The 24,412-nt window shown below is 41.7% G+C and overlaps 2 protein-coding genes across 4 annotated transcripts; both read left to right on the top strand.

The window, feature by feature from the left end:
* The first annotated feature begins 2,429 nt into the window (after nucleotides 1-2,429).
* tcerg1b (transcription elongation regulator 1b (CA150)) lies at nucleotides 2,430-13,478 on the top strand. 3 transcript variants are annotated; one of them, XM_037467761.2, is made up of 21 exons: nucleotides 2,430-2,520; nucleotides 3,467-3,698; nucleotides 4,335-4,487; nucleotides 4,891-5,158; nucleotides 5,290-5,496; nucleotides 6,571-6,630; nucleotides 7,508-7,705; nucleotides 7,946-8,055; nucleotides 8,563-8,651; nucleotides 8,736-8,896; nucleotides 9,130-9,208; nucleotides 9,479-9,614; nucleotides 9,744-9,833; nucleotides 9,943-10,061; nucleotides 10,350-10,500; nucleotides 10,637-10,801; nucleotides 11,294-11,476; nucleotides 11,670-11,864; nucleotides 12,009-12,092; nucleotides 12,393-12,493; nucleotides 12,744-13,478. In XM_037467761.2, exons 1-21 carry the CDS (start codon nucleotides 2,474-2,476, stop codon nucleotides 12,943-12,945), a joined length of 3,030 nt encoding a protein of 1,009 aa, XP_037323658.2. In that variant the 5' UTR covers nucleotides 2,430-2,473; the 3' UTR covers nucleotides 12,946-13,478. The 3 variants fall into 3 exon arrangements, with proteins under 3 accessions (XP_037323658.2, XP_037323657.2, XP_037323659.2); XM_037467760.2 differs by having other exon boundaries at nucleotides 5,254-5,496; XM_037467762.2 differs by lacking the exon at nucleotides 6,571-6,630 and having other exon boundaries at nucleotides 5,254-5,496.
* A 259-nt stretch (nucleotides 13,479-13,737) lies between these two features.
* On the top strand, nucleotides 13,738-23,349 carry LOC119215256 (prenylcysteine oxidase-like). The gene is made up of 7 exons (XM_037467261.2): nucleotides 13,738-14,134; nucleotides 16,355-16,561; nucleotides 16,852-17,026; nucleotides 18,149-18,360; nucleotides 18,703-18,843; nucleotides 20,100-20,511; nucleotides 20,907-23,349. The coding sequence occupies exons 1-7, from the start codon at nucleotides 14,026-14,028 to the stop codon at nucleotides 21,154-21,156; spliced, it is 1,506 nt and encodes a 501-aa protein (XP_037323158.2). The 5' UTR covers nucleotides 13,738-14,025; the 3' UTR covers nucleotides 21,157-23,349.
* Nucleotides 23,350-24,412: the final 1,063 nt, after the last annotated feature.

The raw sequence follows: 24,412 nt of genomic DNA, 5'->3' as shown, positions 1-24,412 counted from the left end.
TAAGACCTAGTGTTGTGAGGATCAATATACCTATATAAAACATAGTATATGGTATGGCAAGATACTACATGAACATTATTAAGTATTAAATGGCATAGAAACGTAGAGCGCAACATAGTACTCCTAGTAATAATTGTATAGTGCAGCAGTATAAGAGTATTAAATGTTGTATAATACCTTTTATTCATAGAGTACTCAAATACGCTTTAATGACAAATCAATTCATCACTACGAGCTACACACTAAAACCTTAAAACACACAGCTTTATTTAGACACTAAAAGCGGTTTTGAAGAGGTTTGTTTTGATTTCTGATTTAACATTGAAAGATCATTGCAATCTCGTTTGGGCTGATAGTTCCACACGGAGGGGGCAGAGAAGGCTCTGTTGCCCCATGTCCGGTGCTCGGTCCTCGCTCGCGGAGACGGGAGGTTGGCACCAGAAGCGCGTATAGCTGCCGGGACGGCATGTGGTGATGGTGCAGGTTCTGAGGAACAGGGGTGATGTGGTGAGAATGGACTGTGTAGTAGTGGAGATATGGAGCTGGACGTTAGCAGAGGGAGAAAATATAGGATGAACAAAAGAGGACCACGCCCTGACCCCTGGGGGACGCCTTGGGACAGAGTGGTGGTGAAGGTGCAGTTGTCGATACGGATGAACGGTTGACTGTTAGTGACTTAAGCCAGGAGAGCGCAGTACCAGTGATGGTGAGGGAGGAGTTGGGGAGTTAGAGAAGAATGCTATGGTTGATGGTCTTGAGAGCTGCAGTGAGGTTTAGGCAGAGTTCTTTGTTGGTGGCTTTAAGGAGGACTGTTCCAGTGCAGTGCTGAGCGGAAACCGGATGAAAAATGCTCAAATAAATAATTAGAGATGAGGTTTAATAAATTAAAAGTAGGCTTCTATATATTATTAAATACATGTTGTGGTAGGCTCAGTATTTAACTGTTAACAGAATGAAAACTTTTTTCGTCCTATGTTATTTTCTGTCATCAAACCCCATGGATATATGGACATGGCTTCTTATGGTCCAATAAATAACATTCTGTTGTCAGGGCAACCCAAGGGGGTTTAATGCGTCACCATCTGGATGGCAGATCTTAGCTGAACCTAGAATAAAGCGGCGTTCGTTGGTAAATCGAGGATGGTAATGCACCTTAGAAGAAGAAAACACCAATCTGTACCACCAGCTGGGAACACGGGACCGGATCCAGTGGGCCACTGACCTCGGGACTGTCAAACCAAAATTCCGGGTCAGATTTTGCTCAACTTGACCGCTAATGGGTCTGTCAAACTGCATGGCCTTATTTGGAGAAAGTCCTGAATTTGAAGATGGAAGCTTGCTATACCAACCCTCCTCAACCAACTAAGGTGGATGGCCGACCTGTAGTTGGGGTCAGGCCCAAACTGGTCTCTTCAGGCTTAGTCTCCCCAAATGATTTTTAAATTATAATTTACTTGTGGCTACCATTTTTTACAAATACCCAAATGGCAGCAGCTCTATGGAGGAAGTGAGGAACTACCACCAGACTCTCCAGCAGAGGGACGAGACCGCATCAAAGTCATGGGCAGCAATATATTGGCACCAGGCCGCCGCATTCGGCCATTAACAAAGTGTGGTGATAATGTTGGAGTGATCAAGGAGACATTTAACACAAACTGGACAAACACTGACAGTGATTTTCATTTCATTGTTTTTTCAGAAAAAAGACTGTGTATTTCCTGTCTGATTTTTTATTCTAAATGTTGCAATACAAATAAATGTTTTGTCTCTGTTTGGATTTGAATAATTTATAGTGTACACAACCTAATGCTATGAACACAAAAGCGTTTCTGGATGTAATTTCATACTGGTACTTACAGGAAGATTTTCCTAATATGCCACTAGGGTCCAAGGACAGACAATGAGATATTACAGATTGTAAAGCCCTCTGAGTCAAATTTGTAATTGGTGATTACGAGCTCTATAAATTCAGCAGTAAAATATATTCTGCACTGACACTTTACTCAAGTAATATGTTTAACACACTATTCGACTTCAAACAATAACATTACACAAATTTTGTTATGGAATTTTACTTTACTTTAAATGTAGGACATCCAAAAACAAATCTGTAGTGTTCCACTGTGATAGATAGTTGTTTTTCCACTACTGTTCACTATATTGGACAGACAAAATACCCACAGCATACAAAACACTAAAACAACACACTAAACAGAGAGAGCAGTGGTAACAGTTAGCGGTAGATATTAAAGTGAAATTTAATATCAACAACACAGTACATTGAAGGAAATAAATATTGATGACGAACAACACCCATTGATTGACTAGCCAAAACCACTGTGAAATAAGCCCTAACCAATCAGAGCTCACATAACTCCGCCTGTGCTATGAATGACATCCATGCTCATCGAATACAAGCAGCAGAATCCCCTTGGGGGCGTTTCCAGGAAGAGAGGGGTTACATTTTCCTGTAATGGCGGAGCAGACAGAGAGCGAGACTATCGGGTTCAACGACAACAGGTCAGATAATAGCAGATAATGTGTTTACATGACTTAGAACGCTGTGTATTATTAACCACGATCCCAGAATCTATACGAAGTTTGGTAGCATTGGTCTGGGTCGAGCGATTCAGATAAACAGTGGTCTTACTTCTGCATGTAGCTATGCTAGCTAAATAGCCGCTAACTGCTAGCCGCTAGCTTACTAGCCTGTGTTGCCAAGCGGCTCGTCTATGCTCTCCGCTCGTGGCACGCGGCAAACACAGGCAGGTAGATCAAACATGGCCATATGTTTTCCTCTTTCACAAGTGGGGCCGTCAGTTTGAAAAACCTCATATCTTTCTCGTGCGTTCTCTGCTTACATGTTAATGTAAAATATTCAGCTAGCTTATCTATGCTACATTAATTAGTAAGGGGCTCACAACTACGTCCATTCATTGTTTTGAATGGATTGTCTGTGTGTTGACGTCAGTCTATAAAGTAATAAACTAAGTTACAGAATCTTGAATGTTTGATTTGTCTCAGGGTGTACACATGTAACGTTACCGTCACCAACATGATTTCACCTAAAAGGACCCGTAGAATGAGAAATGCCTTCCAGCTGCACAACGCACATTAACGTTGCTAACGTTATACTCCATTGCTCCATGAAACATTCACGTCTGTGTAATTGTGTCTTCAATAATATAATGTATTTAGCTTATTTGTGGTACGTAAATCAACCAAGCATACCATGCCAAAACCATGATTATTTTTATATTTTAAGGTTGCATTCTGAAAATGCATTCTGAAAATGTTATAACAAGCACACATGAGCCTCAAGTAGCTTTGAAGTACTTTAATTGATTAACGTACATCTCCCTGCAATAACCCTCATTTAAATACAGATCACAGTGCTTTTACTACAGTGTTAGTTATAGCTACTCTTACAACACTGGTTGTAAATTAATATTGTTTTGTCTTCTAGAATGGTGCAGCAGGCAGTACGGTTCCGCGGCCCTGCGCCTGCACCTGCGCCTGCTCAGACCCCAGTGTTACGAGGCCCACCTCCACTCCTTAGACCACCCCCACCTCCTTTTGGGATGATGAGAGGACCCCCGCCGCGGCCCCCTTATGCACGTCCTCCCTTTGACCCCAACATGCCCCCCATTCCTCCCCCAGGAGGCATGCCTCCACCCATTGGACCGCCCCATCTACAGGTGACTGGTACCATTCTTATACAACATGCATGTTCATCTTTGCAAAATTATAGGGCTTAAGTGTTAACTTTGGCTGAAGTGATATTCAAAACACCATTAATAGTAGAGAAATACAAAAAACATAAATGTTATAAAGGTCATCCATAATTATTAAGAATCATACATATTTCATATGATTTAAGATAGTTACTAATAATGTTGTTCACAAAAACAGATGTTCACTAAGAAAAGGGATTTCCTCTCTGTGAGGATTAAAATACATATTTTCATTTTTGTGGTAACATCTTGAATCACAATTCTTCTGTCCTGGATAATTGTTACATGCCATTTTAATGTTTTATGCACAGTGATGTCATTTGGCAGATTGCAGATAGACTTTGCGATGGAATTTACCACAAAGAAAGCTTTAACACAAGACGGAAACAATGAGGAATATGACTGAATCTCATTCATAATCTGTTTGACTGTTATTCTCTCTTCAATAATTCACATTGAACCTTTTAATTTGCCTGCTGGCTAAATAGCTGACTGCTCGCCATTCCAGACACCAGAAGGACTCTTAATAGGCTAATGTATATTCCTAGCCCCTCCTTAAAGTCTGAAAATGTAATATTGAGTCTTTATCTTTTGCTGCAGAGACCTCCGTTCCTACCCCCTCCAATGGGGAACTTGCCACCGCCTCCAGGGATGTTGTTTCCTCCTGGGATGCCTCCTGTTCCTGCATCTGGAGCCCCTGCACTCAATCCTGCAGAGGAGATCTGGGTAGAGAACAAGACGCCAGAGGGAAAGGTAAGCCTGAGATCATCTACTACTCTAACTGTAGATTTTAATATAACACTTCAGCGACTTACAAATGAAAGAAGCAGCAGCAAAATAAATATATCATTTCATTTGCACTTGTAATCCTCAAATAGCGTTATGACTTGCATATTCTTATGCTTCAACATTGTTCCATAATTTGACCTACTATAGAGATACATCTTCTATTAATCCCCCTTTTAGCTTTTTGTACAGGGAACTTGCATACATCTTTCAAATCATATTTACACTCAAAACTTTGTATGCAGTCTGGCAGTGACTTTGCTTTTGCTTTGAACATTGTCTGCATTGTTTTGTAACATCTCAAGTCGTTACATTTCATGACATAAAAAACACAAATCATATGTGTTTTCTTGTCGACTATTCCTCTAAGGCATATTACTACAACGCCAGGACCAGAGAGTCCTCGTGGAGTAAACCGGATGGCGTGAAGATCATCCAGCAGTCTGAACTCAACCCCCTTCTTGTAGCGGGGTCTGGGGGACCGAGTGCTGGGGCCACTTCAGCTGCCAGCTCAAGCAGCAGTAACACTACAGCCAGCACAACAGCCTCCTCCACTCAGGCGCCATCCACAACTCCCTCCCGCACACTCTCCTCAAGTCCAGACTCCACCACACCCTCCCCTTCGGTGTCCATTGCAGGTAAGGTCACAGTCTTATAGGAACCACACAAGCATACACCCACACACAGAAGCAACAATAAAAATCTCCTTCATTTGTGTTTTTGTACCCAAAAGCCACTGTTGTAGCAGACATGTCCCCTGTTGCCCCAGTTTCTTCAAGTGTTGGTGTTTCGCCTGTCACTGTGGTAACGGTTTCCACGGTGCCCTCACCTGTTACGGCGGTGCAGACGATGCCCCTGCTTCCTGCAGGCCTGTCTCACAATGTTGGCCAGCCCACGGCAGGCTTATCTCCCTTCCCCCCGGTCATGGTGCCTCCTTTCAGGGTGCCCTTACCAGGGATGCACATCCCTCTACCAGGTAAGAACTTCAGACTAAGACCGAGAACAGTCCACAGACAGGCCACCATATCTAGCTGCTATCCCAATGCCATTGGGAACTGCTGTAGGAGTACACTGTAATCAGGTTAAATACTACAGTACGTTATCTTAGATTTATCGGTCAGGCTAATTGCTAAAACATTTTTTCAGTCGGACAAGATGAAAAAAAATGAAATGAGTAAGGGCCAATAAAGTATAATCTTGGTAGTTGGTCTAACAGTTAGGATTACTCCATTACTCTGATACTTAGCTTTGTGAAAAAAAATGCAGTTTAGTAAAGTTTTAGTGAACCGCATTATTAATAAAAAGGAGGGGGGGAAGCAAATTGACTCCAACTGTTATTGAAACATAACCTGAATGGAGGGACATAAGAACACTCATGTAAACAAATGTCTTCCCACTAGATTTATCCTGGTCATCGATAACTATTGTTCAGTCAGCACATGTTTGTCAGGTAACATTCTGTTTAAAGGTCGAACATCGAAAAGTCTTTGGTGCAGTGGCTTGAATTTAAATGTAGCCTTATGTAAATGCATTATGTTTGCTTTCATGTTTATTTCTTTGGCTCCTTTCTTTGTCTGTTTTGTCCTTTGATTCTTGGTTATTTTTCTTACTATCCCTCATTTGAACATAATTTGATAAGTCTCATTTTGTTTTTTTTCTCTGTATATTGTGTTCTTAGTGGAGAAAGTGTCCGGCAAAGTCAGAACTACATCAGATGCAGCTAGTTTTAGGGTCGTTCGTTTCCTGATTGACTTTAGATTTGAGGTGTTCTTACATTATGCATTCATTTTCTTTTTTATAATTCTTTCTTTTCTATGTCATAACTGTTAATATAGCAATGGCCATCCAAATACATCACATATTTAAACGTAATGTACGCTGTGCTTATTCCTATCAATGTAATACATTACATGCTCATAAATGTCATAATGACAAAAGACTAAGACACATTCCAAGATGATGTCCACGCACACAAACTCTGAGCAGATGTTACCATACCCAGTGTGCTGCTGTGTTCAACCAGATGCTTGCTTGTCCGTTGTTCTTGCAGGTGTAGCAATGATGCAGATAGTAGGTGCGCCGTGTGTAAAGGCAGGCCCCGGCCACAACGGTAAACACCCAGCCGCTCGCATCTCAGACCTACAGTAGATGGCATGGTAGTGAATGGTGTCTTTATGAGTCATATGGTGTGTATGTATATATATATATATATATATATATATATGGGAACCCTCAAACAGTGGCATGGTGCTGAATGCTGTGAGCCACGTTGCATCAGACAAAAACAGGACCCACGCACGGTTTGCTTGTTAAACACGAACGTTATTATTCTCAGACCTTTCATCACCAGAAGATGTTTACTAAGTCAATTCTAAATTCTTTCTTGTCTGGGTACAAAAAAAGATAAAAGAACTGAGCGCTAAATGATGAATGCACTTTGTGCAGTTGTTTGCGTCTTGGTAAATGAGACCCCAAATGGTTAGATTGGGCTGAGCTGTTGATTGTTAGAATCAGTCATTATGAGGTGTGGTGTTGGTACCTGGAAAGTTGTTGAGACAGAGTCCATCTTTGTTAGTTCCCATAATGCTAGCCGGCTGGTTTTACCGAGGAGCGATTCAGTAGGGCTTTAGAAGCAGGGGCAACATGTTGAGTGTTGTCGTTCTCTGTGGCATGATTGTGTGAGTGGTCACGGCTTTGTTTGTTTATGTGGCCAGTGTTTGCTAATACGCTACTTTTTTCTTCTTTAAACTTTCTTCCAGAAAATGATGATAATCTGTTTTTAATCACTCATCTAATAATCTAATCGTCTAGATGACCACACAGTGAAACAGTTTAATGCTTGTGGAGCTCTCTTTCTCACCTGGGAAATTTCACAAATAAATGTTTGAACTAATGCCTTTTCTCAAGAATAGCAACCACTTTTATTATCAGAAGGAAATACGATTCCCCGCCAATGTATGTCTGTCTTTCTCCTTTCTGACTGACAGGCATGCTTCCTGGCATGGGACCGCCTTTAGTTTCCATGATGCACCCACAGCTCCTCTCGGCAGGCCCTGCCTCCATGGCCGGATCATTACATCTCCCTGAGTGGTCCGAGTACAAAACCGCTGACGGGAAAATGTACTACTACAACAACCGAACACTGGAGTCCACATGGGAGAAACCACTGGCCCTGGTGGAAAAAGGTCGGCGCTGTTGACTCACGCACACAGACACACACACATATTCTGTGCCTGGTCAGAGGCACCATGAGATGACAACAAACACATTTGGAAGACAAGTTTTGCCAACGTTATCCGTCCTACAATTTACCAGCGACACAGCTACACTCCCACATGTTGCAGAATTGATGACAAGCTTCTTCTGCAGTGCTACTTTACTTTATTAACTGTTTTTGTGTTGCTGTTTTGCCTTGCTGTCTTCAGAAAAGGAAGCAGAAAGGATCAAGCAGCGTCTGGCCCAGGAGGAAGCTGAGGCGATCCAGATGGAAGAGGAGGAGGAAAACAAAATGGAAAATGCCAATAACGATAAAGTGGTATGTGATTGTCTGGATGACTTGATTGTAAAAAAAAAAAAAAGAAAACCTTCTGCTCTTTTAGTTTCAAAGCACTGCACTTTTAAAACTTGTATCTATCAATCTGGTGCACTTTGTCCGCTGGTAGGAGTACGCTCACCTGTGTGCGCGAGTGCACGTGTCTGTGTGTGCCCATCGGGGCTGAACTCCGCCGTGCGCAGAGAGCAGTGGAGAACTGTAAACGTTTAAAAAAAACAGACTTTCTTCGGGGGGGAGCGGTGTCGCTGGTCGGGGCCCCCTCGAATATAATGGTAGGGGAAATACTGATAATTAAGTACAGTGTCCTATATTAATAATTCAGAGTGTAAGAAATGCAACACTGCACATAATCTATACCTCATAAATATTCTACTTGCACTGTAATTATATATATATGTGTGACACATATCTGAAATAAATCAGTTTACTACACATCGGTTGATAGTATGAATGTCATATTAATGGAGATGAACGACTTTTTCCATCAAGGAGCCTAAAGAAGAGGAGATGACAGAGGAGGAAAAAGCAGCTCAGAAAGCAAGGCCAATAGCCACCAACCCGATCCCTGGAACGCCGTGGTACGCACACCTCGCCACAGCCCACACCGTCACTCTACTCCCCTCCATTGCAATTTAACCTCATGCCTCTTTAAATGATGTCAGGTGTGTGGTGTGGACCGGTGACGAACGTGTATTCTTCTACAACCCCACAACGCGGCTGTCAATGTGGGACCGGCCCGAGGAGCTGGTCGGTCGAGCTGATGTTGACAAGCACATCCAGGAGCCGCCTCACAAGAGAGGACTGGACGACGGCAAGAAGACAGGTGTGGACAAACGCTTGCTCACGTCTCTGATCATAGCATTCAGAGCAGAACTTGTGAGAATGGTGTAATATTTATATGCCAATTGTTTGATTGCTGTTAACAAACTAGTCAATTACCTGTTCAAGGCAACAAAACCAGTGGCTACAGAAACACTGGTACATTCATGTTTTTTATACTGAGCTGGAAAGTGCTGCAGTCTGAGTAGTTTTATATCTTTTGTCTGTTATTGACAGGTGTCAAGGAGGAGCAAGAATTAGCTATTGCTACTGAAGAAAATCAGGATGAGGAACCATCCAAAGCCAAAAAGAGAAAGTATGTCCTGCATGTCTGACTTTAACTGTTGCTCTTGTGTTGTCCCTCGGATCTCACTTGGTAGAAGATGCTCCAGCGGCATTAGGCTCTAATTTGGCCACCAACCCATTGCTGCATGTTGTCCACTCTGATGCCTGTCCATCTTCAGCTCTATCTAAATAAGCTAAAATAGTTACCTTTTAAAAAGAAAAACTTAGACTTAAACAATCTCTTATTTTCCTTCCTTCCTTTCTACTCTTCCTCTATTGACTGTGGCTGCTTCACCCTCAGGAAGGAGGAGGTGAAGGAGGCAGACTCAGAGAAGGAAGTAGCGATGGAGGTTGAGCTCAGAGCTGCCAGAGAACGAGCTGTCGTGCCGCTCGAGGCCCGAATGACCCAGTTCCGAGAAATGCTGCTGGAGAGAGGGGTAATGCAAAGTTGTGAAAATGTATAAAGAAATGTTTTTTGGCGTCTTTCCACGCTAACCATTAAGGAAAAAAAATTGCTTGTTGATTTTGTTGCTGTCTTTCTAATATGGGCGTTATCCATCTTACAGGTGTCTGCATTCTCAACCTGGGACAAAGAGCTTCATAAGATTGTGTTTGACCCACGCTACCTTCTGCTAAACCCAAAAGAGAGGAAACAGGTGCTTTCTCATGTTTTCTTCTCTCCTCTCGTCACCTCTTCTCAATCTCGCGTCATGTACCGGACATTCATTTATATCCTTCATAGTTTGGTGATTTTGTTTTCTTCAGGTGTTTGATCAGTATGTGAAGACACGAGCGGAAGAGGAGAGGAAGGAGAAGAAGAACAAGCTGATGCAGGCCAAAGACGAGTTCAGGAGGATGATGGAGGAGGCAAAGTTCACACCAAGGTAAAGAAACGGCACAGTTTGACTTCAAAAGACATTATTGCTATTAATCAGTAACTTGATTCTTATAATATTATTGTTCTTCAAGTCTTTTATTTCAGAGCATGATTGATGTGCATTAAGTTATTTTACAACCCTGTTCCCCATTTGGGAGATACTCGCAAAATGTAATTTACCCCCATAATTAGTATAAATTTATTATGTTACTGGTATTTCTATTATCTAATTTTGGTAAAGTTAATTCCAAATGTAAACTGCATTTTCTTTTATTCAATCCAAAAACCCTTGCAGAACAACGTTTAGTGAATTTGCAGTGAAGCACGGTCGAGACCCGCGATTTAAGACCATAGAGAAGATGAAGGACAGGGAGGCCATCTTTGTGGAATTCATCACCGCTATACGGAAGAGAGAGAAGGAGGACTCCAAGTCCAGAGGAGAGAAGGTATCACCGGCTCACGCTCAAATGTCAATGTACCTCATTTCTCCAGACTGCGGTGTTATTTAGGGGGAAAAGGTTTGCTGTAGGCTGTCGCCATCTGCAGGTCCTGCTCACTTGCTCACCATTTGTTTGTGTCCAGGTGAAGCAAGACTTCCATGATCTCCTTAGTGATCAGCACATAGAAGTGGGCCAGCGGTGGAGCAAAGTGAAAGAGAGGCTGGAGACTGACCCGCGGTACAAGGCTGTGGAGAGCTCCGCACTCAGAGAAGAGCTTTTCAAACAGTACATGGAAAAACAAGCCAAGGTATGAGCAGCTCTCTTTCTGGTGAGTGATGCTTTGATATGTTTGTGCTAGTGACATCTGATCTGCCTGACTGCAGCTGTGAAACAACGCTTTATACTTCTGTGAGTCTGTCGATATAAATCAAACTAACTGATTTACCAATCTTTTTAATGAGCCTCTTTGGATTGCTTCTGTTTGGGTAACAAAAAACATTTTTAAAACGTGCTGCAAAGCAGGACTCTACATGTTTTACTTGGAAATTACGTTTTAAAAAAGTGGACGTTGTATTTTATTTGAGAACCCTACAACAACATATAATTAACACACAGGTGTTTGAAAATCCAGTGTTAGATAAATTACAAGACTGCTTCACATGTGAAAAGCATAAATCAATATCTGATATCATCCAAGTAATTGTGATGGAGAGTCAACGTCTGTTTTGGTACATTAGCCTCGTTGTTGACATTACAAAACAAATGTGATGCAGACCTCACATGTTCTCCTCCCCCACAGACCGTGGACCTTGACAAGGAGCGAGAGCTTGAGCGGCAGGCTCGTATTGAGGCTAGTCTGAGAGAGCGGGAGCGCGAGGTGCAGAAGGCTCGATCCGAACAGACCAAAGAGATCGACCGAGAGAGAGAGCAGCACAAAAGGGAGGAGGCCATCCAGCATTTCAAAGCTCTCATGTCTGATATGGTGAGACACTGCAGAATATTTATTTCCTCGCAATCTGCTAAAATACTTGTTTTCCTCAAAAGCTAATCTTTGAGGGAAACATGTATGCAAAATTTCACCAGACGAATAGGTTGGATGGAGGGAATAATCATGTTTTAACAGTTGAGAAATGCATGTGGGCCAAAGACTGAATTCTTTTTTCCTTATTCCATAGGTACGGTCTCCAGATGCAACATGGTCAGACACGCGGCGTAACCTGCGGAAAGACCATCGCTGGGAGTCCGCGTCACTGCTAGAGCGAGAGGAGAAGGAGAAGCTGTTTAACGAACACGTAGAAGCACTGGCCAAGAAGAAGAAAGAACATTTCAGGCAGTTGCTTGATGAGACCAGCATGGTGCGAAGTAAAAAGGTGCTACATATTTTACGCTCTAATAAGCTTTTCAATTTGTATCCATTAGCTTTTTTTCTTGTGTGAACTCATCATAGACTTGATTCAACTTGATCCCTGATATTTTAAATTTCTTCTTATTAATAGATTTCATGTTTGTTGCAGATCACTCTGACAACCACCTGGAAGGAGGTGAAGAAGGTTATCAAGGAGGACCCTCGCTGTATTAAGTTCTCCTCAAGTGACAGAGTAAGACATGTTGTTTTGCTTGTAAAATTCTAACATGTTTACAGTCTGACAAGTTTAATTAAGTTTAGAGACTCTAGTGGCAGTTGCATTGCTGGAATTCAGCAACTAGAATGATGAAGAATTTTAAAATAAAAACTCTTCCCGGTTAGAGAAGACGAAAAAAAAAAAAATTAGGAAGACCAGATAGGAAATAGGAGCTTCTTTCATTAAATCCAAAAACTTTTTTTATGAATTGATGATATTGTTGTGGTTTGAGTTGAATTTTTTTTCTGTCTGATGTGTTAATCTATCTGTTTGTAGAAGAGACAACGGGAGTTTGAAGATTACATCAAAGACAAGTACATCACAGCCAAAGCTGATTTCAGAACCCTGCTGAAGGAGACAAAGTTCATCACATACAGGTGTGTACACTCACTTGACATACTATGGCAATATAGGTTTTAAAAATATTAAGACTAAAGTGTTACAAATATGATACGTCTAGGCGAGCTGCACTAAGCAGTGACTTTGTTCTCAACGGAATGTTATACAATTTTAAAATTGTACTCAACAGCAGCTGTTTTATTTCTTATCAAATCTCATTTAGGGGATCCCAATCACAGTATCACCATGTTTAATCTTAGTGCCCTCTGCCCGTCCTCTTTACGGCAGGTCGAGAAAGCTGATCCAGGAGTCTGAGCAGCATCTGAAGGATGTGGAGAAGATCCTTCAGAATGACAAGCGATACCTCGTTCTGGAGTGTGTTCCAGAGGAACGCAGGAAGCTCATCATGTTCTACATTGAAGATCTAGATCGCCGTGGCCCTCCTCCTCCCCCCACTGCCTCTGAGCCCACCCGACGCTCTACCAAGTGACCAATGCATCATCTTCTCGGCCCTATTCTTTCTTGCCCTCCATTTGGCCAGAGCATGATCTACCCCAAACTCACCATGAGCCCTGCCTTTCAGGCCCACAGCTGGCCTGGCAGTGTTATTGCTGGTGCTCATGTTGCTTAGAGATGTGCCGTAGAGATGAACGGTTATGGTCTCTGTGTTATGTTAACTCTTAGCCCTGAAATAGCCCTTCATTTAAGGCAACATTAGGGAACAGGTTACCTCATCTTGGTGACCCTCAAGCCTTCACCTCTGACAGCCACATTAAGGCTGCACCCAGAGGATCAATTGAGGTGTAAGATAGCTGATGTAAATGAAGATGTGCGTGTGTGAGGAAGTGTATGTTTGTGAATGATGTGTGTGTGTGTATGCATGTGTATAAGGCGTCCTTAAGCCTTACTGCTCCACTTTGCCAGTCATCGTTTCAGCGGCTCAGTGTGAATGTTAGTTTCTGCACAGTGGTTTACTCTTGATGTTGCAGCAATTTCTCTGAAATAAAGGCAACTTCCACTGTTTTTCAATACATCGTTCTGTGATTTGTTTTTCGAAATGAACAACGTATAGTCTACTTACTCTTATAAAAGTAAATCAAATTTGACTGAAAGCGCTGCTATTCAAGGCGGAAACCACCCAAAACTAATACACTATTATCATAAATCGTGTTGTAACGAATGTTAGTTTCAGTGTTCCGCTATCATCCACTTCCTCGCCGGATCATGTTCCGGAAGTGAATCCTTATTCGTTCGCTCTGGTGAAGTATCACGTGATGTTTCCGGATGTGGACGGAACGACCGTTGATTGGAAAATGTATCTGCATCGTCATTAACGCCATCTTTAGCGCAGTATCACGAGCCCGTTGAAAAGCGCAGTCTTACTCACTGCGACAAATTAAACTGCTTTTCTGAGCATAACTTTACTGTCAGGGTAAAGAAAGACGAATAAAAATAGAACATCTAACGTTAAGTGGTGGCTTAATGCTAAGCTAGAATTAGCCCAATGTGCTGACTGTCGCTTCACCTGCTCTCATCCTCTCACCCCGGTTATCTACGCTCTAGTGCCGGTATGGGCGACGCTCTTCTGCCGCTGCTTGTCGTGGTACTGTCGGCGTGGTCGGGTGTCGGAGACCTCGCGGGATCCGCTCATGTCGACGGAGCACCCCCTACCAAAATAGGCAAGACAACTACTTAAATTAGCAGTAATCGCTAATCGTTCATGAAATCAGTTAACGTTTTAATGTTTGTATTTTAGCATGTGTTAGCCGACATTTAAAGGGTTACAAGCTGGTTGAAGGGATGATAAAGTATCCGTTTGTGATCTTTTGCTAACGGTAACGCTAACCCTCTAAATTGTCTGTAGCGTTAAGTGCGTGCCTGTGGAATTTTAAAGCTGTCAGTGCAGGTCGCTTGGGAACATTGGCGGATATTTTGTATTCTGAGTTATTACACATTGAAGGGATCTAGTGATGACTTCCTTTATTCAAATATAGTATCCGTGTGATACAGATGATATTGGCTTTTACCTGCAGTCAGCTATACATGGGTGGGCCCTTGACTCCACGACCTCCTCCTCTTTCCTCTCATCTTTACCAAAAAATATTTTCCCTACTTGTCACCATCTGGGTCCATTTCTGGGCAGTTCACCAACGCATACTTAAATACATATAGATGTGTTACATGACTGACCACTTTTTCATTGTGTCTGAAATCTTCATTTTGTCCCATCAGTATTGATGCATTTATACAAATAGATTTTTGATCAAATGTCAACAACTACTTTTTAATAATTTGTTCAAGTCCAAAACTCAAATATATTGAATGTATGTTCCAGAGGTGTGGACTCGAGTCATGTGACTTGGACTCGAGTCATGAATTTGATGACTTGAGACTCGACTCGACAAAACGTACAAAGACTTGCAACTCGACTTGGACTTGAACACCGATGACTCGTGACTTGACTTGGACTCGAGCCTTTTGACTCGAGAAGACTTGCTACTTCCCATGAAAACTGGGGGAAAACATTTTCACACCACCGCGCCGCTCTGTTTATCTGCATCTGTCAAAAAAATGTGCGCCACCTGTATGCAGAGAGCGCGCGCTGCCTGAACAACATCCAATCACTGCAGTCCATTTGACCGTATCAACGAGACAGCTCGTTCATGGTTACAAAAATCGGGATTTTTTAACCCGGATTCAGACTCCAGGAAATCCTCGCCAACATTATGTCAACGTCCGTTTTAAAGTAGTGTAATGAGCTGAGTTAAAGTTATTAGTTAATCAGTTGGGCAGATGTTGCATGTGTTCACGTTATGCTCCGTTACCAGCTGTAGTTACGCGAGACAACCCGAGTTTTGGGGGGCCGTGTATGCGGAAGTGTTCGTTCGGCGTGGTGACGGCCAACAGTGACCGAAGTTGAGTTTTTTTATATAAATAAATGCAGCGGAGTTGCAAGCCAGTCATCGCCTCCTTATTTACGCTGCAGCATTGGGGTGAGCGTTACAGTACTATAACACAGTCACAGTCGATCCACCATTACCCTTCCCTTCGTAGTCTAGGTCTGTGAGGCAGCGCACCATCACCCAGGGTTCCCCGTCCCCACTATAATAAAATGACTCGAAATAACTCGAAACTAAAATGGTACGACTTGTGACTCGACTTGAGACTTGTTGGCTTTGACTTGTGACTCGACTTGGGACTTGCTTCGTCTTTGACTCGACTTGACTCGGGACTCGAGGGCAATGACTTGAGACTTGCTTGTGACTTGCATGACAGTGACTTGTTCCCACCTCTGGTATGTTCAGTGACATACAATAGAACAGAGTCCAGTTTGTATTTAGGATTAGCATTCAGACAAGCTGGTAGAATGGTAGTAACTCAATTTCCTTTAGATTTGTTAAGTGTTTTAGTATTTTATCAGGACAGAACAGGAAGTTAAATAAGTCAAACTGCAAAACACTTCATGGATAAGTGAAGTTAGGATGAAGGAGGGGACTCTTAACATGTTATTTTGATTCATATTGAGGGAACCATTTTGGGTAAAGCCTGAAATCAGAAATTAATCCTGAAGTTGAGAGTGGAAAATAGATTCTCTGAGAAATTGCTGTGCCCTCTTTCCACCCCATCAAAAGACAATCTGCTGTCCAGCAATAGATTTAATGACTTTACAAGTGTTTCCTTTTACTTGCTCAACTGTGATGTTTATATTTTAAATTGTATATCCTATATTCTACATTTAAAATCAACATGTAATCTTGTCTTTAAACTCCCTGTTTGACGTACAATAATAGACAATTCAGTTGGATTAATGGTCATTAACTTTCTACCAGATTTCCCTTCAAAGCCATATTCTGATTTCACACTTCTTGTCTGTTGTTGTCTGATCCTCTGTGCTCCAGCGGTGGTCGGGGCGGGGATAGGAGGCAGTGCCACAGCCCATTTCCTGAGGCAGCACTTCGGCCCTGAGGTCCAGCTTGACGTGTTTGAGAAGGGGGAGGTCGGAGGCCGTCTTGCCACCGTAACCGTTAATCACAATGACTACGAGTCTGGAGGTTCCATCATTCACTCCCTCAACCTCCACATGCAGGAGTTTGTCAAACAGCTAGGTTTGTGGCACCCTATTCTTAAAAGACAATAAAAGACAACACATATGTATATGTCAATACTTTAGTTAATTTAGTCAGACATTCAAAATGAGTAATAGATGATTCCTCGAGTAACCTGCAAACATCGGTGGAGGGTTACATGCAAAGATTCAGAGAAAGATGAAATTAATTAATGTCAAATCACAGTTTGTAAAATATAAAGGAAAAGGTTTCATTTAAAAAAAATTATTATAATCCTGAATATGAAAATCCTGCCTTTTCTTTGTGTCATCCTGTGTCTGCCCCCCAAGGTTTAAAGTACCGACGCAGCGTGGCGGGAAAGACCGCAGTGTTTAATGGCGAGGAGGTGATTCTAGAAGAGACGGACTGGTACCTGCTGGACCTGTTCAGGCTGTGGTGGCGCTACGGCATCAGCTTCATACGCCTTCAGATGTGGGTGGAGGAAATTATGGAGAAATTCATGAGGTAAGCCAGAATTATCAGTGCCCTGTTTGCTTAGGATGTTGTTGTGGGCCTGCCAGACCTGGATCTAAAGCGGCCTTTGTTCTCAAGTCCTTACCTGCAGGTGGTTGGAGGTGACGTACTTTAGTTTATACCTAGACCACTTCAAACAGATATGTGATATATCCTCCTGGTCTGATACATACTATTTCCCATCGGTAGTCCAAGATATCAGGCCTGATTTAAAAACCTCGACTAAGTGTGCAATTTTCTAATTGTGACGTTTGTATAACTTCTACAACAGAACTGAAGTCCTCCATCGGCCTGTTGTGTTTCAGGTATCGGCTGGTGCATAACATCACAAATATGGCCAAGACAAAGAATGTCTTCTAGAAACTAGGGCTGCAACTAATGGTTATTTTCAGAATAGACTAATCTATTGACTATTTTTTTCGATTAGTTGATTAATCTAACAATTATTTACCATAGTGTAGGAGCGTGGCAACAAACAAAAAGTATTCCTTTTGGCTGCAACGTGTGGCAGTTTATTTCCATCCAATAACATCTCTCACATTCACTTCCTGCTCCCTTTTTACCCCCCTTGTCACCAAGGTTACGCAGGAATACAATTCCTTTCAGCCCCCTAAAATAGCAAATTAAAATGACTCGATGTTGGATTTTGTACTTCAAATGTATTTGTGTAACAAGTTAATATAAATGTAATAATCATCATCAAAAATACATAGTAAATATTAATACAAAATGTAACCACAAATATGTGTTTAAAAGTAAAGCGTGCAATGTTTTTTAAACTCAAACTAGCAACAAAGTCTATGCAAATGACGAGCGAGTTGAGGATGCTCTCTGTCCAGACTCCTTCCACCTGAGGGTGCATGAGCCTCACGCGACCTTGCTTACTACTGAAAGAGAGAAAAAACACAGCTTTAATTATCACGTTAGTTTTGTTTGAAGAGTTCTATGTGGAGGAGGTTAACTTTAACTATTCAGAACGAAAAGACAGGCTACGATAATTCATCGATTTACTACATTACATTTAACAACAACAGCGTTGGCAAGCATCTTCCACAAGACGTTCTGTTTTCCAACCTAACTGATAATTAACCAATTGTTGCATGTACAATACAGGATCTACAAATACCAGGCCCACGGCTATGCCTTCAGCTCGGTGGAGGAACTATTGGACTCTCTTGGGGGTAGTGGCTTCATCAACATGACCCAGAGGCCACTCTCTGATTCACTGCTGGAGCTGGGCGTTTCACAGCGTTTCATCGATGAGGTCATCGAGCCAGTCATGAGGGTCAACTACGGACAGAACGTTAGCATCCCAGCCTTTGTAGGTCAGATGAGTGTGAATAAATGAACAGTAGAGGAACAGGAGGGAGCGACGGGGGGTTGATTAATAAAAAAGTCTAATGTCTACTAATATCTGAGGAACAAGTTGGAGAAGAGTAAGGCCACCCTGCTGAAATTAGGGCTGATGTAGGTCAGGAGAGAGGAAAGAAAAGATGTACAAGGAGGAGTGACAGTCAAAAATAGAAGAGAGAAGAAAGGAAAGGTGAGAGGAAGGGTGCCCTATGGGAGCAAGAGAGCAGGAAAATGTGTGGGCAGCTGATAATTGGTTTACAGTCCCTGGCGCTTTCTGTTGTGAGAGTGTGTGCGTGTCTTTGTGTGCGTTACAGGTGCTGTGTCGTTAGCTGGTGTCCAGAACAACCTGTGGGCGGTGGAAGGAGGCAACAAGCTTGTCTGTTCTGGTCTGCTGAAAATGGCGAATGCTAACCTGCTGCAAGCACAAGTCAGCTCCATCTCGCCTGTATACTCAGGTAGTCCACAGGAGCCAAATATTAACTTGTAACCTGGAACAAATACACGACAGTTGATGCTCAGTTCCTCCCAAAAAATAATTAAAGCGTGCATGTACAGCTCGAAATCTTTTTACAAAAAAGGAACACTGAAAATAAATCATGTTTGGTTATATATACTGATATGTACAGTTTAATGTCTGACGAACAAAAAGCTGCCACATCTTTTGATGGAAATAAAAGTTTCAGCTTACATAGGTCTTACATAGGCTAGCTTATTTTTCCAAAATACAATTTCCGCACATGAAAATGCTTCCCCATACCATGCGCGGCTTCCATGTGCTTGTACGCATGCTCGAGAACTCTGCGGCATGCTTCCAATGAGACAACAGGTGGTGTCTAGTGAGATGTCCTCCCACATCTGTCTGGAAAACCGGTCAAAGACCTCAAGTGGGAGGAACATGAATTTGCCTCCACATGGAAAACCAAACCCGTTTAGGTTTTTTTTCTCAGTGTTGCTCCTCTAGTGCACCTGTTCCATCAACACCATTTCAGATAAAACTGATTAATAATCCCTCTGCCACTTACATGACCAGATAATTATCAGTCAAGTGCAGTTGTATTCATGCCATAGCCTGATAAAACATTGTTCTTTTAATCTTATATTTCTAGAAAAGTCATTTTTAAGAAAGGAACCCTTTTTACTATCATAGAAATTATTATCTATCATTGCAGTGTGAATAAATACACTCCCTTTTTGGCATGAACATCCTGACACATGAAAAATGTCCTGTATCTCTTTATCATACCTGATCATACCTCGCGGTTGATATTACGGGTGCACAATGTGCTTTATATTTTGAAATGCAGCATCAGAAAGACAGCAAAAAATATAAGACATAGTAAACAATATACAAAGTTGGACAGTTTTATGATTTGTAGCATGGGAGATTTGCATCATAGATGTGCAGCCGCCACATCTGCAGCAACTGTGTAATGCTATCATGTCAATGTGGACCAAAACCCCTGAAGACTGAATTCCAACATCTTGTTAAAAGTATGCCACAAAGAATTAAGGCAGTTCTGAAAGCAAAAGAGGTCCAACCTTTTACTAGATGACCTAAAAAGTGCCCGGTGAGTGTATATCATGATGCATTGTAAAATATGTACACACAGTAACGATTTATCGAACGCTCTAATTTTAAGGGAGAAATGTAGATGCATTTGCATCTGAATCAAGTAGTACAGTGTTGACATTGAGTGTGTTTTCCTGACAGGGGAGATGCCCCAGTACCATCTGACCTTCACCACTGCAGCAGAGACGGCATCGGATCTGTATGACATCGTAGTGGTGGCGACGCCTCTCCAGGCCAGTGTAAAGTCTGGGGTCCGGTTCCAAGGTTTCACTCCTCCCTTTGAGGAGCTCCCCGGCAACTATCACAGCACTGTAGCAACCATTGTCCATGGTTACCTGAACACCTCTTTCTTTGGCTTCCCGGACCCTCGCCTTTTTCCCTTTGCCAGCGTACTGACAACCGAGACGCTCGATCTGTTTTTCAACAGCGTAGCAAGTGTTTGTCCGGTCAACATTTCGACTGGCTTCCGGCGGAAGCAGCCGCAAGAGGCTGGAGTCTATAAAGTGTTCTCACCACAGCCTCTGGACAAGGCTCAGCTCAAAACGCTGTTCAGGTCAGTCACGGGGCCGGAACTATTATTTTCATTAGCACATATTTTGGACATGAACCTGTCAACAACTCACGCAGTCCATGAAATAGGAAAACGTGCCATGATAAGTTCCCATTCATTTTCCACTGCAACGTCACGGTCGCACTAGAAGCAAAATGAGGGGATCACCAAGGTCGGTCCTCTAGGGGTCATATGCTTCTGCACAACGCTTCACTGCACTCTATCTATTAGGTGTCGAGGTTCAGCCTGGACCAAAGTGGCGGACCAAATAACATAACACGTTGCCATCTATAGCGCACGGCGCTGGTGTCGCCACAAAGCTGACGTTTACCCCTTTGATAACAGAATAGAATCTGAATACTTCTTTCCTCCTTTTTAACTGTGCCTCTCAATCTCAGGTCGTACTACTCCGTGCAGGTGACGGAGTGGCAGGCCTACCCGTGTTACGGCAGCAACCAGGGACTGTCGGCTGTGGAGCTCCACCCAAATCTCTACTACCTCAATGGCATAGAGTTAGCCGGCAGCGCGATGGAGATGAGCTCGGTAGCGGCCAAGAACATCGCCCTGTTGGCTTACCACCGCTGGAACAGACAGACAGACATGGTGGACCAGAAAGATCTGATGCACAGGATCAAGACTGAACTATGACCTGGTCGAGTGAAACCCTCACAGCATCACTGAGGTGATGTCCGTAGTAAGGTGCAAAGTTTTACTGTTTTGACGGAAGTCACTAGTGGCTAAGTATCTTGTGACTCATCCAAGCAATTGAACCCAGATTTAATAAACTTAATGAGTAATTTGTTGAACGTAATCTTAACTTGCCTTCACCTAAAGAAACTGAAACATGCAAAAGAAAAACCAGTAGGTATCAAAGTCAAGTTGAGACTGAAACTTACACCACTAAAGAAAACTGTGGTCCTGCCCTAATTTCAAAGAACAGTTTGATTTCACTGATTGCTTCATTTCTTACGCCAGAGACATTGCAGGTAGAGGACGTTTTATTTAGTACTGGGGAATAATTGCTAATGTTAGTTAGAGGATTCATCCAAAAATTCACCTGCAGGAAACTTCCCAAAGGAAACCAAGAGACTTTGGAAAACACCAGCTAATATCTCTGTCGGAAGGGAATGGACTCCCCGTCTTAATGAGTTTCCGTTGTTGTGAATGTGACCACCAGTTTTGCTTTGTTGTAAATAGAAAACGCCCTGAATCTCAAGATTGAGAGCTGAGACTCTTATAAAATGGCTGATTTTGTCTACAGTGGAACAACTGTGATATATAAGATAGGTCTGGGGTTTACACATATAAACCAGCCCTTTGTCATATAATCAAAAACAATTGGGTCTTGTTGCCACTGTCTATACATTTAAATATATTAATTGATTTCTGTAGGATTTGTGTAAATTCAATAGTTATTTAGTGAGTCATAGCAGTGGCCTTTGCTCTAGTGCCCCCCTTTCATCAGACTATTCTATTATGGTCATTTCCTGCTGATTTTGTTGCATAATCCAGTGGAAAGAATTTTCTTTCGGGGAACAGAGCCAACAAGCTTTCACGCTGGACCAAATGAAAGCGGAGCACAGATCTGTGGCGCTGCTGGAGATAACAAAGACCCTTTTTGCTCAAGCCATGAGGCTTAATTGAGATGCTTTATTTAATAAGCGCTGTAAACTTGAAAAGCACATATGAAGAGAGAGTTGGACATTCGCATTCAGAAATGGAAAGTGCCTAAAAAGACAGCGTGATATGAAAACCCTGATTGTTGATTACCTTCCTACGACTGAGAAATGCCTTGTTCTGTTCATTTAGAATTAAAAAACAGTGGATGTGGACTGATGTGCATTTCTGGACTCGGGAAACCGAATGGAACCTTTGTCACTGAAATCCTTGACTGCAAAGGGCTTTAGTCGACAGATAATGTGATTGTGTCATGTGATGAGAGAATACCATAACCCTTTTAATTTGATGGAATAGTCCATTAGAAATGAAGACTAATGATCGTTTTATTTCACAAGCTTTTGTGCAGAGTAAAATATCTGTTGCAATACTACCTTTTATGATATATATGAATTTATGATATATAACTTTTAGGACACAATGAATATTACAAAACCATCTTGTAGCACAATCTCATTCAAAGTTCACTTCACAGGTGTTTGCGGAGCTTTCAACATCACCTCGGACTCAAACTTCATCCACTATTGAAGGATAGTGAGATGTGATGGAAAGTTGAGACAAAGTGAGTAGACAGACCTTGAGTCAAGATTATTAGGTCAAACGGATCAGTATGACTGTTCACATCTAATCTCTGCTGCTTTACAAGTGTAACTTCCTGCTAAGGACAGCATGTATCAACACATTTCATCTGCTCGATGAAACAAACATTGCAACTGTCAATAATTAATGAAGTGCACTACTTTGACTGTTGATGAAATGAAAGTATTAGATTGCTATCTGAAAACACACACTATATTTACAATTAGAAGATTTAGAACTAACTGAGCACTTTATTACTTTAATTTATTCTGTAATGGGAACAAGGAAGAAAGCTTTCAATCTTTATTCCCTGTGATTAAAGTAGTAGCCCTGTATTTCAAGTCACTGTCCTTTAGTCCGTTTCCTTCCCTGGATGGTTAACGATTTAAAGACTTCAAAATGTTGATTCTGTATTTTTCAGGGAACCTCAATTGTTTTAAATTTAGCGGTTCCAGGACTATTTAGTGTTGTGTGTTCATAATCAAGAATGTAAAACTTTCAAGGAAGTAGAAGGCATGTACAGGCCAGCAAACAAAGCCTTTTGTGTTCTCCACAATAGTTTATTAAATATAGGGTTGTGTATAATGGGCCCTGTGTCTCTTTCTCCTTGGTGTCCCAGTAGCAAGAGTTCGACCACATTGCTGACAATAGAATGAAAAGGGAACATTTAAAAAAGAAATGCGTCAACAATCAAACATTTGGTGCAACATGGGTCACGTATGATCCTTGAAATATTTTCATTTACAAAAATGTCTATTGAGTCACTATCGCTGGAAGAGGGAACATAGTGGTGAGCATATCGTAGAATGATACAATATTTATAGATTTAGGGACATTAAAAGTAGTTGTCTTTGAAAGAAATGCTCTTTTTCTTCAGTTGTATAAACAACAAAAATGCATTGTTCAAACTAAAATACAGTATCTAAATGAACAAGGACTGAAATCTGTATACAACTATATTTAATCTCTTGACTGTATTTCTGGATAAGCTATCCGTTCCGCCAGTTAAACTGCTGCAGAGGTCCGCAGATATTGTGCTTAAAAGTAATAGTACCAAAATCTAATAATACTAATACTTACATTCAAAATCCTTCTGAAGTCAAAGCACATACTATTATCCAAACATACTTAAAGTACTAAAAGTAGCTTAACCGTAACCTTCACATTTTGTATTAATCTAAATCTGTACTTGCAGAGTGATAAAATAAATGTAGCTCAGAAGAAACTGCAATCTTTTGTGTTGGAGAAGTATGAGTAAAGTACCATTACCTCAACATTTTTCTTAATACAATATTTTCAAACTAACAGGTTTGAACATAAACACCGTAATTAAAATATGAAAAAAACAATATCGAATTATTTTACTTATAAATATGGTTATATTTTGTTGTTTTTATCACACCTTTAACAAGATAAAAGCTATTGTTTCAACCTCTAGCTATTCTGCAGTTACCTTTTGAATAATTTCCTTGAATCTTGTGTTTCCAGGCAGCTTTGTATTTTGATAAATCCACAACATTTTTGACCGACTTATGCTAAGTTTGTGCTTTGAGAAAAGAAATTAGCACATGTGGGGTGCTCTCTGGGACTCTCTGGTTAGATCAACCCAATGGAAGCATGTGGAGCTGCTGTGTTAAACCTGCTGTCA

The sequence above is a fragment of the Pungitius pungitius genome, chromosome 16, assembly GCF_949316345.1.
Source record: "Pungitius pungitius chromosome 16, fPunPun2.1, whole genome shotgun sequence".
NCBI classification, from domain to species: domain Eukaryota; kingdom Metazoa; phylum Chordata; class Actinopteri; order Perciformes; family Gasterosteidae; genus Pungitius; species Pungitius pungitius.
The sequence above is the reverse complement of the archived record's forward strand: the minus strand, read 5'-3'. Positions and strand labels throughout refer to the sequence as shown.

What these genes read in the sequence shown, in the direction of transcription:
- tcerg1b (XM_037467760.2), top strand. Translation starts at nt 2,474, where the DNA reads ATGGCGGAGCAGACAGAGAGCGAGACTATCGGGTTCAACGACAACAG. An exon ending in GGCAGGCCCCGGCCACAACG is followed by an intron (nt 6,631 to 7,507) that starts GTAAACACCCAG and finishes TCTGACTGACAG; the next exon opens with GCATGCTTCCTGGCATGGGA. An exon ending in CCGATCCCTGGAACGCCGTG is followed by an intron (nt 8,652 to 8,735) that starts GTACGCACACCT and finishes AAATGATGTCAG; the next exon opens with GTGTGTGGTGTGGACCGGTG.
- LOC119215256 (XM_037467261.2), top strand. Translation starts at nt 14,026, where the DNA reads ATGGGCGACGCTCTTCTGCCGCTGCTTGTCGTGGTACTGTCGGCGTGG. An exon ending in AGCACCCCCTACCAAAATAG is followed by an intron (nt 14,135 to 16,354) that starts GCAAGACAACTA and finishes TCTGTGCTCCAG; the next exon opens with CGGTGGTCGGGGCGGGGATA. An exon ending in ATTATGGAGAAATTCATGAG is followed by an intron (nt 17,027 to 18,148) that starts GTAAGCCAGAAT and finishes TGTACAATACAG; the next exon opens with GATCTACAAATACCAGGCCC.